Here is a 13127-nt window from a genome sequence, read left to right as displayed (position 1 = left end):
TTGGAAGCAACGACGGAAGAAGACGGTGCAAAATTTGCACTACCGGACTGTCCGGTCCATCCAGAGAGCAGTTTTGGTCTGTGTACAAATTGCACTACCGGACAGTCCGGTCCCCCAAGCGGACAGTTCGGTAGTACAATTTCTGGACGCCCAAAAGTTTATGTTTCCACCGGACTGTCCGGTCCCCCGTACCAGACTGTCCGGTAGTGCACCTGCGGGCCGAATTTGGGCAAGGCCCATGTAACTTTACCCTTTCGCCCTCACTTACCCCTTCCTTGCCTTGGACCTATATATATCCCTCCTTCTCCTCCATTTTAGGGTTAGCTAAGATTAGAACTACATATTGGAGCTTAGCTTATGTACCTCCCCTTGTGGGATTCCTCTTGAGGGAGAAGACTCCATTGGAGTTCAAGGCCTCCATTGGAGAGGATCCTTAGGGATTCAAGACCCCCTTGTGGGAAGGATCTATCTAGATCATCAAGACATCATCTCCTTCATAGGATTTGGGATGAACTTTACCATGTATCTTGTTTCCCTTTGATTGTTCTTGTACCTTGTGAATCTCATGTGTTTGTGATTCTAGCGGATATGTGATTGGACTTGTTCTTGAGTGTTCCTCTTGTTCTTCGTGTTCTTCACGTTCTTTGTGGATTCCCCTCCAATTCGTGAAAGATCTCCACTTAGGGTCTCCACCCTACAACAGGGGGTCCACTAGTCTCGGGGACCCACATTGGCTGTAGAGGGGCGCCCTGGCCTAGATGGGCAGGCGCACCAGCCCCCCAAGAGGCCCATGCGCCTAGGGCTAAGGGGAAACTCTAGATGGGGGCGCCCCCTTGCCTTGGGGGGCAAGCCACCCCCCTAGGGTCACTGTCTCCTCCCTTGGAGGAGGGTCTAGGGTCGGGCCCCCTCCCCCTCACCCCTATATATAGTGGGGAGGTGGGAGGGCAGCCAAACGCCTCCACCCTTGCCCTCTGTTGCTCCCAACTTCTCCCACCTCTCCTCCGGTACGCGCTTGGCAAAGCCCTGATGAAATTCCGCTGCTGCCATCACCACCATACCTATGTGCTGGTTCTGATCTCATCTACCTCCTCTCCCTTGGTTGATGGATCAAGAAGGAGAGGACGCCATCGAGCTGAACATGTGCTAACATTGGAGGCGCCGTTCGTTCGGCAGTAGATCGGATCAGATCGCGATTGGATCATGAAGAGTACGACTACATCAACCACGTTACAACGCTAACGCTTTCGGTCTACAAGGGTATGTAGACACACTCCCCTCTCGTTTCTATGCATCTCCTAGATTAGATCTTGGGTGTTTGTAGGATTTTTTGATTTTCATCCTTCATTCCCCATCACAAACGGGCCAGCCGCGCGCTCGGCAGCGAATCCCCATCGAATTGGCCGTCTGAATCGTTTCCCCTTCCCTCTCGCTCTCTCTGCCACCCGGTCCCACCTGACCGCCTGAATCCCCGAGTGCTCACCTTCCTCCCTAACTCACTTCCCTTCCCATTCGCCGGAGATTCTCGCTGGATCTCGATCTCTTGCCGATCCAGAGCGCCCTCTCTCCCACGAAAGCCTCCCCTGTAAAGATTGTTCTCCCCTCGGCCGATTCCCCCTTACCGCCCTCCTCCAATGCACCACCGCCACTGCAATCCCTCGTCAAAGCCCAAAGCCACCGCCGCCATGCCCGAGCTCCCTCTAATCCCTACATCCCTCCCCGAGCCCTACCACTGCCACTAAACACTCTGCCGTCATCATCCACGTCGTCTACCAACCTCGTCGTCGCCGGAGGACCCCTGGAACGCCATCGCCATAATCCATAGTGTCGCTGCCGTGGCCGGAGTTCTCCCTCAGCCGCGGTGAACACCGAAATCCCTCGCCACCTTCAGATCTGAAATGGACGCTCGAGATTAGATCACTGTTTTCTTTTTTTACTGCCCGAAACATTTTCTTGTTTGGTTCGGCTGTTCGCTAGTTTACTTCGGGCACTCACACCTCATGGCCAGTCACATAGCACCTCTTTCCCCATAGCCGATGCTTAGTTTCTTTTTCTTTTTTTGTTTTCTTTTTAGATTTCAGAATTGTTTCTGTTTTTAGAAATTGAATAACTTCTAGAGTTTTTAGTATTTTTGATTGATTCTTTTTGCATTAGGTTAAGAAAATTATGGAGTTTCTGTAGATGTAAAACTTTTTCTTGATTGAATAGTTTAAATTTGATCTGCTTAAATTACTAATTTGTCAATAACTTGAGTTTAAAAATAGGTTTTAATTTAATTCTTTTTGCTCCTAGTCACTACATAGATTGTTTATCCAGTAGGACTTGTTTAATTATTTTTAGCATAATTTAAATTAGAGTTTTACTAAAAACAGTATTGTTTTCTATATAAAATTGATTAGTTAATAACTTAGTGAATTTTAATTAGATTTAGTTGTTTTTTGCAACTTTTAACATGTTGCAGTATGTTTCTGTTAGACAATAGTAGCTAGTTTTTAGAATTAATTAAATAGGTTTTTGCTACTGTTTAGTATTAACTCTTGTGTAGTTAATAACTAGTGTTAGTAGATAGCTATTAAATTGTTTGTTTTTGCTAGTAAATAATTTAGTTAATTTTCTTTCGGTTGTTTTGATGAAATTGTATTTTTTTTCTTTTTTGTTTATTAGTTATTTAGATTTATTTAGTACTGTTATGTGAGTTATTGATTGCTACTGTATGAGTTGATCTTTTCTTTACCTTTTCCTTCGGTGTTTTCTTTTATTTGTGCCTTTGTTTTCTTTGATTGTTTTATTGCTAGTTTTACTTGTTGTTATATTATTACTAGGATGAATTTCTTATGTTGTGTTAATGTTTGTTTCGTTAGACTATCCGGAGTGCGAGGCTTGCTATTACGAGTCCTTACAATTTCAATATCAGCAGGAAGGTAAGTCACTTTGATCATTGTTTTACCTATGTTTTATTTTACATTAGTTACCACCTTTCCACCATGAATGATAGTAGATTACATTGTTAGTGTTGATCTTGCAAGTAGTATCATGAGGTAGGAAAAACCCCACTCTCTTGACACCAATGCCCGGGATTTTGATGAAATTTTAGTTTGGTACGCTCAGGTAGACGGGGTTGGTTGAGTGAATTTCATGGGAGTTTTGAGAGTTAATTATGATCAAGACCTCAAGACTTCATGATGCAATGTACCTTTGGGTGGAGGATGGCTGAAAGGCTCCCTGGAGTACCTAGTGGCAGACCTGGTGATGCTGGAGTTTGGTAGTTTAAACATTGTATTTCGATCATATGAATGCAAAGTCATTCCATGACTAAATGAAATATATTGCTTGAACAATGGAAGTATTGTGCTAGAGTGAAGAAGTGGAGTAAACATGCATAAACACACACAAAAACCATTCACTGATTTTTTTAGCTATATTTTAACTCCAATTCGTTCACTGACAACTGGGCCATAGAACCATACGCCCAATGACATGTAGGCCAAGTCCTTCACCCCAGGATTTTTTCACCGAACAGTGGCCCCGGCCCTACCCGACAGTCTAGGGGGGGCAAAGTATCTAATGGAGAAGTAAAATGGGGCAAAAGAACTAATTTTCCCCATCTCTCTCGCCCGTTGCCGTCGTTGCCATCATCATGGCGGCCTTGGACGTCGCCACCGTCGTGCTCGCCCTCCTGCGCCTACCAGGTCGGTGCCCCCCCCCTCGTCCTTGTTGTCCCCATTGCCTTCGCCGACTGCCGCCGCCGGATCAGACGTCATCGCCGTCCGCCGCCGCCTTGAACGTCCCCGCCATCACCACCGCCCTCGCGTTCGGCCGACTCAACCGTCCACCACATCCACGACGTCCTCAATGTCCGTTGCCGTCGTCCTCAACCTCCCCGTCTTCTCGGTCCCCCGGTAGATTCTTGTTGTTCTTGTACTAGAAAAATTTAGTACTAGATGTAGATTTTTTTGGCCGTAGATATATTTTATTGTAGATGTAAATTGAAGACATACATTTTCTAGGCGTAGCATATTATTTATACTAGAAAAAGTTAATAGTAGTTTTTAGATAGTGTACATGTAAAACTAAAAGCTTGAGCTAGTTATTCATGATGCGGGTGTTTATAAGGAGTGTCAATGTTTTGAGAAACGTTGATTAAATTCCATTTTGCCAAATTTCTAGCACTCAATATGTCGAATTACTAACAAAGGTCATGCTGAATTTTTTCATACAACACATCGACTGATATATCTTGTTATATAGTTGCTTTCAATGAAATTGCTATGATCGATGCTTCTGAACTTAATTTTTATGTTTCTATAAAGATTGCTATATGCATGTTTAATTTGCTTACATATGACCCGAATTCATTAGTCTGTGATTCATATTTTTCTTCAATTTATAAAAAGTGGGCGTCCCTGATTGAAAACCCAACATGGTCAAGATAGAATGGACTGATCTCGCCGAGGCGGCAAACATAGTGTTGGTAATGTGTGATCGCACGTATTACCGTTATGAACTTTTTGTTGATTTTTAATCTTCCATCTATGAACACAGCAAATGAATGAAGATGAGGTCGATGGGATCCCCGAGTGCCCCTAATATTCCGATAATGGGGGTATGTGCGACGATCCTCATCTAGAGGATGATAGGTACTTCTCGCTAACGCTTAAAGAGGACTACAAATATTATACGGTAATTTTTGCACGTATTTCCTTCTTAACCGAACATGTCTCAAGTTGTTTTGTTTTAACGTGTAATTTCTGGAAATTTTTTTCTCAATCCGACTAGCGCATCCCCTGCTATGCAAGGCCTTTTGTTCTAGAGAAGCTGCATGTCAAAGACAGAGATGACATTGCTGAAAGTACTGTTTACCTGAAGACGAAACATGGTTTCATTTTCAAAGCTAGGATCTACAATGAAATAGATCACACCTATTTTGGTTGCACTAGTTGGAAAGGATTATGCAAGGCTCGTGGATTTGAGGAGAGTATGATTATAATCTTTGATATTGGCATCTTTCAAGGCACCTTTCCTCATTTTGATCAAGACATTTGGGTGGAAATAGACATGATTCCTATTTTTCCTCCGTGTGAGTTTCTTAAACACACATTTGTTAAGTAATCTAACTTAAATTGTTTGTTATTCACTCCTAACTTGACATTTTAATTAAAACCTGCAACCTATTTTCTATCTCGTAGAAAAATACGGAATATAGTAGACGAGACCTATTACACTGCTGGCTCCGAGCTTACTTGACAGGAGAAGAATTATCATATCTCCTTTGTTAACGATGTTGAGTCATTTATGGACACTTACGGAGCTGGTCCACATACTACACCATACATGCCACTAGTCCACAAGTTGAGCAATACCAACATTCATAAAAAAATGCATGGTATGATTTTGTACTATTATTGTGCTACTAGTCAATCTTAAATAAACTACACTTCTTACTATGTTACTATGTTGTTCTTCAACAGAAGCTCCCAAGAGTTGTTCTGCCTGCAGCGATGGATGCGACAGGTGTGATGACAATTATCTGCCATCAGAAGACCAATTTCAAAGGCACCTACTTGACTACAAACCCACGGGATGGATGCCTGAAAATTGATGAATGACGGCAAATATTAAATGAGTGCAGACCAAAAATTGGAGATCGGTGGATCTCTGTGATCCACCATGCATATGCAGGGGCATTCTTATTCTTTTCAATTTATCCTAAAAGAGAGGAGTAGGTATTAGCCCTTTGTCATTATCAGGACCGTCTATTGTGTTTTGCCTACTATGTGTTGGCTGCTACCTAGCTACGGATATTTAGTTGGTGCATTTGTAGTCATGATGGCGGGCTGGAGTATGTCATGTTTTATGCTACTGTTGGTATTGATGTGATGATGCTGAACATGTATGTTCTATGAAGAAATACTCAATGGATTTTGATACGAGCATCTCAACCCTAAACACTGAAAATTTGATTCTATTATGTTATAAACTCTGCCATGGTAGAATGTATAAGGTACTACGATCTGAACACCAACAAGCCATTTTGTTATCCGTTTTTCTAAACCCGCCTAACATTGTTTGTGACACGACTAAACCCGCCTAACATTGTTTGTGATACGAAACATTTTTTGTAACACTACAAATTGTCCAGGAAAATGGACATGCCTAGTAACGCCCAAAAACGTCGCAGAATTGCAGGCCAGAATGTCGCTGATGTTGGCTAGGGTGGTGCCCCGCGAGGAAAACACCTCGTGACGATGGATTGTCATGGAAAATGATTTTTAGAGGACGTTTCCTGTTTCATCGCCAGGGTTTTGTCACTAAATAGACAAATTTTTGTAGTGTCGGGGTCATAGTTCTGGAGGCAGCTGGTTAAGATTAGGGATGGTATTAGGTCCTTGGTTAAGTTTGTGTGGGTGATGGGGCTTCTACTAGGTTCTAGCTTGACTGGTGGTGTGGCGATGGCCCACTTGCAATGTCCTTTCCTGTCTTATTTTCCTATTGCGACAACCCTGAGGTCTCCATCTTGGAGCTTTCCCGGCCTGGTTGGGATCTGGGTTTCCGTCTCCTCTTCTCCTGAAGACTTGGCTAACTGGCATCAGCTTGCTGCGGGTATCCTTGTGCTCTCGGAGTCTAAGGACACAGTGATCTAGCCCCATTCGTCTTCCGGGAAGTTCTCTGCCAAATCGTTATATCCTATGCTTATCCTAGGCACTCCTACCTCCAGATATCGGGCCATTTGTGCTGCTAAAATTCCTCTTAAGGTGAAAATCGGCCATTAGGGGTAAGTTGCCGGCGGCTGATCAAATTAAAAAGAGGCACGACCTAGGCCCTGATCTTTGTGCTCTCTGTGGTCGCCTTGAGATACTGATCATTTTTTTGTGACCTTGCTTCCGTTTTTTGGTGTTGCATTCATTTTGTTCTTAACGTTTAGTGGGCTCCTTTCCCTTTCCATGAGTTGAGGGTTTTGGCTGGGAACCGGGCAAGTTAAATGTATTTTCCGGTTTGGGTTTTCGGCAATGTACCGGGTGTTGTGGACCACTAGAAACAAATTTACTATCGAGCATATTTTCCCTACCAAGCCTGCTGGCGTTATTCAAACTTTTTCTATGCTATATGTGTGGAAATCATTGACTAGAGAGCAAGACATGAAGGGCACGGAGTTGCTGATCACTCGTGTTAGGGCGTTGGCGGTCTCTATCTACCGCACGGATCATGCTTCGACCTCCTAGGCTTGGTGGCTTTTGTCTTTTTTTCGCGAATACGCAAAGCTTGCGTATCATTCCATTGATAGAAGAAGAGAGAATACAAGGTATGAGACAACACATGCACGAACACAAGACGGCATGACATGGTGCCCGGAGCAGAGGGACATGGGGTGCTCAGCCCAAACAAAGAAAAACACCACGGCATAACTCTCCAAGGCCTGTGAAGCAACTCGAACCTAATGAAGACAACGAACAAATCCTACTCCACCGTCGGGGACGCCACGAGTGATCAAGACAACGCCTTCATGAAGGGAAACGACGTCAAGGATGCCGTCGTCGGCCGGTCCAAGAGCTCGGGCCTAGGGTTTACCATGATGCTCGAACAGGGGCAAAGATGTGGACCATGGCAACGCCTCCAAAAAGGGAACGGCACCCATGGGTGTCGCCGCTGCCAGTACCGGCAAGCCGAGCAAGGATTTCGCCTTGGCCATAATCTGAGCAATCCCATGCCCCTGGGTAGACTTCGGGGAGGAGGAAGTCGAGACACAGGTCGAGGCCGCCAATCACAGGGAGGGGAGCAACGTCCGCCGCGGAAGCCAACACCGGACGTCACTAGGAGAGCAAGCCACAGATCTGGCAGTAGAGGGAGCGAGGCGTAGAGGTGAACGGGGTTGGGCGACCGGGCGGAGGGGAATGCGACAGCGACGCAAGGTGGCCGGCAACGCGGACGGGCCAAGATCTGGAGAGAAGCGCATATCCGGGACTGCCGGAGCCAAGACTACGGGGACGCCGGCAAGCTGAAGAAGCTAGAATAGGGACGCAACTCCTAGAGCATGTCGTATCCAGAGTCGCGCCAGCATGGAACCCGGCCGACCATGAACGCCGGAGGGGGACGCGGGTCCATGGCCAGCAAGGCCGTAGCCGGAGCAAACTCACGGGGGAAAAGGCCGGCATGGAAAACTTGCACGCCCATGCCATAGGGGTACCACCAGAGAACCTCGACGGATTCCACGTTACTGCCATCACTGCATCTTACACAGGGGTGGGGGCGGGGGCGGAGGCGGAGGGCAACGCGGCCCGAGGGCAGCCGCGGGAAGCCGGCAGGAGCAGCCAACGCGGGAGCCGCCGCCAAGTGCGACCAGAGGAGGGGCGCACGAGGAGGCAGCCGGAGTCGCGCGTGGTGTCCCGGAGCGGGGCGGGGCGGAGACGGAGGGCACCACGGCCGAGGGCAGCCGGCACGAGCAGACAACGCGGGAGCCGCCGCCAAGTGCGCCAAGAGGAGGAGTGCACGAGGAGGGGGCCGGAGTCGCGCGCGGGGAGCTTGTAGTCGCGACAGGAGCCAGGGTGCGCCGCAGCCCTCGCCGGCCCAGCAAGAGGCGGCGGCCGCGGGGGGTGGGGTTGGCCCAAGCCGCGGGTCGGGGGGGTGGTGGTGGTGGAGCACGCTAGTGGAGGGGGTCAGATCCGCCCCACTGCCGCCATCCCGGGGTCCGGCGCGGCTTCGCCGGCCCGCCCTCCGGCGGCGGCGATGCGGGGGAGCGAGGCGCGGGGGGAGCTGGCGGCGGCGGCTAGGGTTCCCCCCGGGTCGCCAGAGGTTAGGCAGGGGCGTGCGTGCCTATTTGCTTCTGCTACTGCGTCAACTTGTCTAAACTTGGTTATGTCTGTTTATTTGTTTAGGGGTGTTGAATTGTTAAGGTTAACTTGGTGAATCTTGGTTCATTGTCAGTTGGCTTTATCTTTTTCTTTTTGGCTTTACCTATAAAGCTAGCAAATGTCTTTCATCTAAAAAAATGTTTAGAGGAGGAAAAACCAATTTATTCTTTTTAACACATTTTAGGGAATCAGCTAAAAATGATATAGGGGTAATAGGTCGAGAGAAGGGGAAAAGAGGTAATAGCATTTGCACAAGCTATCACAAGCGCTGAAATGACCGAAAGAACGCTGAACCGCGAATCAATCTCGCTTATTTAATTAGTACTCCCTATATCTTTTCGAAACAAAATTATACGCCAAGCTGCTATTAGATGCCTGCCAAGTGCAGTTTATTGTGGTGTCACATCAAATCGTGGTAGAATTGACATGTGACATATCTCTCAAAGCAAAACAGTCCAATGAAATCGACAAGCGACGCATCTGAGAACCTTCGGATCAGCTTTGGGAAACATCCTGAAAGCATGCTTGGCCGTAGAACCGGGTGTATAAATGGCAAAGCTTGCACGACACAATATTTATTTAGGCACAAGCCAATCTACACAAGCAACCGGCGACCAACTAGTACTAGCTTAGTGGTGTAACTTCAAGTAGCTAGTACAGTAATGGCGGCTTCGTTGGGACTGAACCCTGAAGGTGTATTCAGCTCCGCCTTCGCCCACTCCTCACCTTTCCTGGGCGATCACTACGCACCGCCTGCCCGCGCCTTCATCGACGACAGTGATTACGCGGCTCAGCTCCACCTCCACGACGATCATCAGCACTACCCTTTCGATCAATTCGAGTACTCGCCGCCGATGGCACAGGTCTCTTTCGCCGGCGCCGGGGATGACAAACATCGCAGCGAGAAGACGATCAAAATCAGTGCGAGGGTGAGCGCAGGGAGGATCGGGTTCAGGACGAGGTCAGAGGTGGAAATCTTGGACGACGGGTTCAAGTGGAGGAAGTACGGGAAGAAGGCGGTGAAGAACAGCCCGAACCCGAGGAACTACTACCGGTGCTCGGCGGAGGGCTGCGGCATCAAGAAGCGCGTGGAGAGGGACCGCGACGACCCCCGCTACGTCGTCACCACCTACAACGGCGTCCACAACCACGCAACGCCCGGCGCCGCCGCACAGTACTACTGCTACAGCCCCCCGCGCAGCTCGCCGCCGACAGCGTATTCCGCCGCTGGCCTACTGCAATTCTGAACCAAACCAGCTAATTCCGTTCTGCTCCCCGTACAGTAGAAACTAGAAAGCTCAAAACTTCTGTTTTTGCCGATCGAGGGATGTCGTCGTCGGTTCGAGTTCTTGTATACAGGACATGATGTATGTAGCTTAGAATTGTTCAATTGCAGCCAGATTGCTAATTTAGTCCAAAATTATGGAGCACGAATAGGTGGAGGGCTCTAAAATTTGGATCGGCGACTTCTGGTTTGCTTGCTTGTCAAGTTTCTCCTTGTATCACCTGAAAACAAAAGAAGTTCCTCCTTAATAGTAGTATATGATTAGGCGCTTCTTGACTTAATTGAACGGCCTGCGTTTTCTCCATCAGTCAAATAAACGGGTAGCATACTTGAATCCCCATTCAGCATGCCACCTGAATGCTCAATCGTGTAATCTATACAATGTTTTTTTATATAGCTTACCACTCATGCCAACTGGTTATACAATGTTTTTTTTTGGGGTAATCTATACAATGTTTTTTTACGGGAAAGCTTACTTTATTAATCAAAGGATGGATATATCGTCTGCCAGCAGACATACAATGAAATCAGGTGGGGCATCAATCCAACAAGATGGATTATTAGCACGTCCCCATCTAGCCAGCTCATGAGCTACATAATTTGACTCTCTAATACAATGCTCAATAGTAAACCTCCCGAAATCCACTAGATAACTGCGACATTCTTGAAGAACCGACGCTGCCACCATAGAATAACCTTCATTGAATCTAAGTGCATCCACCACCGTGATATTATCCGATCTCACCAACAAGTTATTGCATCCCGTATCTCTTGCTAGCTTCAGTCCTTCAAGCAGAGCTGCCGCTTCTACCGTGAACACATCAGCTACATGTTCTAATCTCGCTGTGGAAGCCGGCATGAAAGATCCCCGGTGATCACGGATGACAGCACCACAAGACCCTGCATAATCGCCTTCTGTGAATGAAGCATCGACATTAAGGACAAGTTGTCCTGCTAGGAACGTCGGCCACCTGTTGATCTTGGGTGTAGATTTAGCTTGTGTTCCGTGCACATAATTAATCGCTAGGGCAACCACCGCTGGCGCTGTTCGTTCTGGAGTCAATATTTCTTCCCCTCGCACGAACTGTCTTCTTTGCCACCATAAGAACCGACAAACTGTTGATATGAGCTCTGGTAGCTCGACCAATCCAGAATATTGTCGCCGATAATAATCATCACATAAAATGAACTCCAAGACTGCTGAACCTGCTCGATTAGTCAATGAAGCAAAGTTAATATCTGCTGCGATTCCCAAAGCTTCCCAAACTGCTTGCGCCCTTGCACACTTAAACAACATATGTGCTAAGTCCTCCGCACCATCTGTACAGTATGGGCATTGGGACAAGTTTCCAACATGGCGATTCATAAGAGTACTCCGGCATGGGATGGCATTGTGCAAGCATCTCCAGATATAAATTTTAACTTTCGCTGGCACTCTCAAACTCCACAACTTCTTCCAAACTGGATGGGGCGCCATGGGGAAGCGGGCCAGACCGCTATCATCTGTATCATAATTCACTTCCCATTGCTTATAATAGGCAGAACGTACTGAAAAAACGCCGCTCCTCGTGAGATGCCATGCAACATAGTCCTCTGTCTCCACATGGAATAATGGGATTTGTAGTATGCGTTCAGCATCAATGTGCCAGAAATTCTCCCGGATTAATATCTCATCCCATTCTTCCGTGATTGGGTCAATTAACTCATTCACTTTAGTAAGTACTTGGTTCTCCCTTACTGTTAAAACTTTTTTGGAGGCACTGTTCGGGATCCAACAGTCATCCCATATATTAATCTTTTCTCCATTGCCTACTCTCCAAATGTAACCCTTCTTGAACGTTTGAATTCCAGACCAAATGCTTTGCCACACATAGGACAACCCCTTCTTCAGTTGACAATTCAGAATATCTCCTGTAGGGTAGTACTTGCCTCTCAGAACTCGTGCACATAAGGAACCAAAGTTCTCAATTAGTCTCCAACACTGCTTTGCCAACATTGCTAAGTTAAAGCTATGAATCTATACAATGTTAATAGTAGGCATTTTTTTAGCCTTCCAAAACTTGTCAACAAGTGTGTACTTTAACATACAAGTTTTTTTAACAGAAACATACAAATTGTTGTGAGGCTAGCCTGGATAGCAAGAGCATGCTGACACTCGGCCCATGAATATTCCTAAATCATTAATTTAGTAAAAAATTATACGTTTCTTTTTTTTGAGGGAAAAATATACTCCCTCCTCAAATCACTACAAAAAAAGACACATTCATGACATTTTGGGCCGAACGAAAAAAAATTATGTCATATTTATGACACTTCTATGACGATAATTATGACAAAACCCGGTATCATCATAGATGTGGTGGGGTCCTACTTCTATGACAAAAAATCATGACAAAAAATGGGCTTTTTGGCCTGGGCGGATCGGAGACCCAGCTGCATGACATTCTTTGAGCCGTCCATGACGGAAAAAATCGTGGTAGAAGCGAGGGCGAGGAAAATATCGGGGAGTTTCCGGTTACAGTGGGTGGTCGGGGGCCGAGCAATGCGCGTCTCTCTCGTACGTACGCGCGTGTGTGCGAGGCGTTGGGCTCTAACTGAACCCGAGCGATTGCACTGCAGGCTCTAACTGAACCCGAGCGATTGCACAGCAGGCTACGCGTTACTCAACCCGAGCGATCGATTGTTCCCTTGCTGTTAGCTGAACCCGAGCGATTCCTTCGCTACTGCTGCTAACTGAAGCCGATCGAACACTGCTGCCTCCTTCCCTGGATGAACAGTGAGCGTTGTTGAGGGGGTTTGGATGAACAGTTCCCGGTGGGGGGTTGGATAATAGGACCCCGTGGTAGTAGAGGTCGTTGCCGCTGGATGAACAGTACCCCGATCGATCGAGCCGGTGGATGAACAGGACCCCGTGGAGGGCTGGATGAACAGGACCCCGTGGAGGGCTAGTTGAACAGTAGTCGGTGGAGGACTGGTTGAACAGTAGCCGGTGGAGGGCT

At 47.0% G+C, this 13127-nt stretch overlaps 1 protein-coding gene across 1 annotated transcript; it reads left to right on the top strand.

The window, feature by feature from the left end:
• The first annotated feature begins 9422 nt into the window (after positions 1-9422).
• LOC123166733 (probable WRKY transcription factor 24) lies at positions 9423-10263 on the top strand. Its single transcript, XM_044584529.1, has one exon. The coding sequence runs from the start codon at positions 9506-9508 to the stop codon at positions 10088-10090; it is 585 nt and encodes a 194-aa protein (XP_044440464.1). The 5' UTR covers positions 9423-9505; the 3' UTR covers positions 10091-10263.
• The last annotated feature ends 2864 nt before the right edge of the window (positions 10264-13127 follow it).

The sequence above is a fragment of the Triticum aestivum genome, chromosome 1D (genome assembly GCF_018294505.1).
Source record: "Triticum aestivum cultivar Chinese Spring chromosome 1D, IWGSC CS RefSeq v2.1, whole genome shotgun sequence".
Lineage (NCBI taxonomy): Eukaryota > Viridiplantae > Streptophyta > Magnoliopsida > Poales > Poaceae > Triticum > Triticum aestivum.
Note: the sequence above shows the minus strand (reverse complement) of the source record. Positions and strands in the feature narration are given on the sequence as shown.

Excerpts from the sequence above, each read along its gene's own strand:
- LOC123166733 (XM_044584529.1), top strand. The coding sequence starts at position 9,506 with ATGGCGGCTTCGTTGGGACTGAACCCTGAAGGTGTATTCAGCTCCGCC.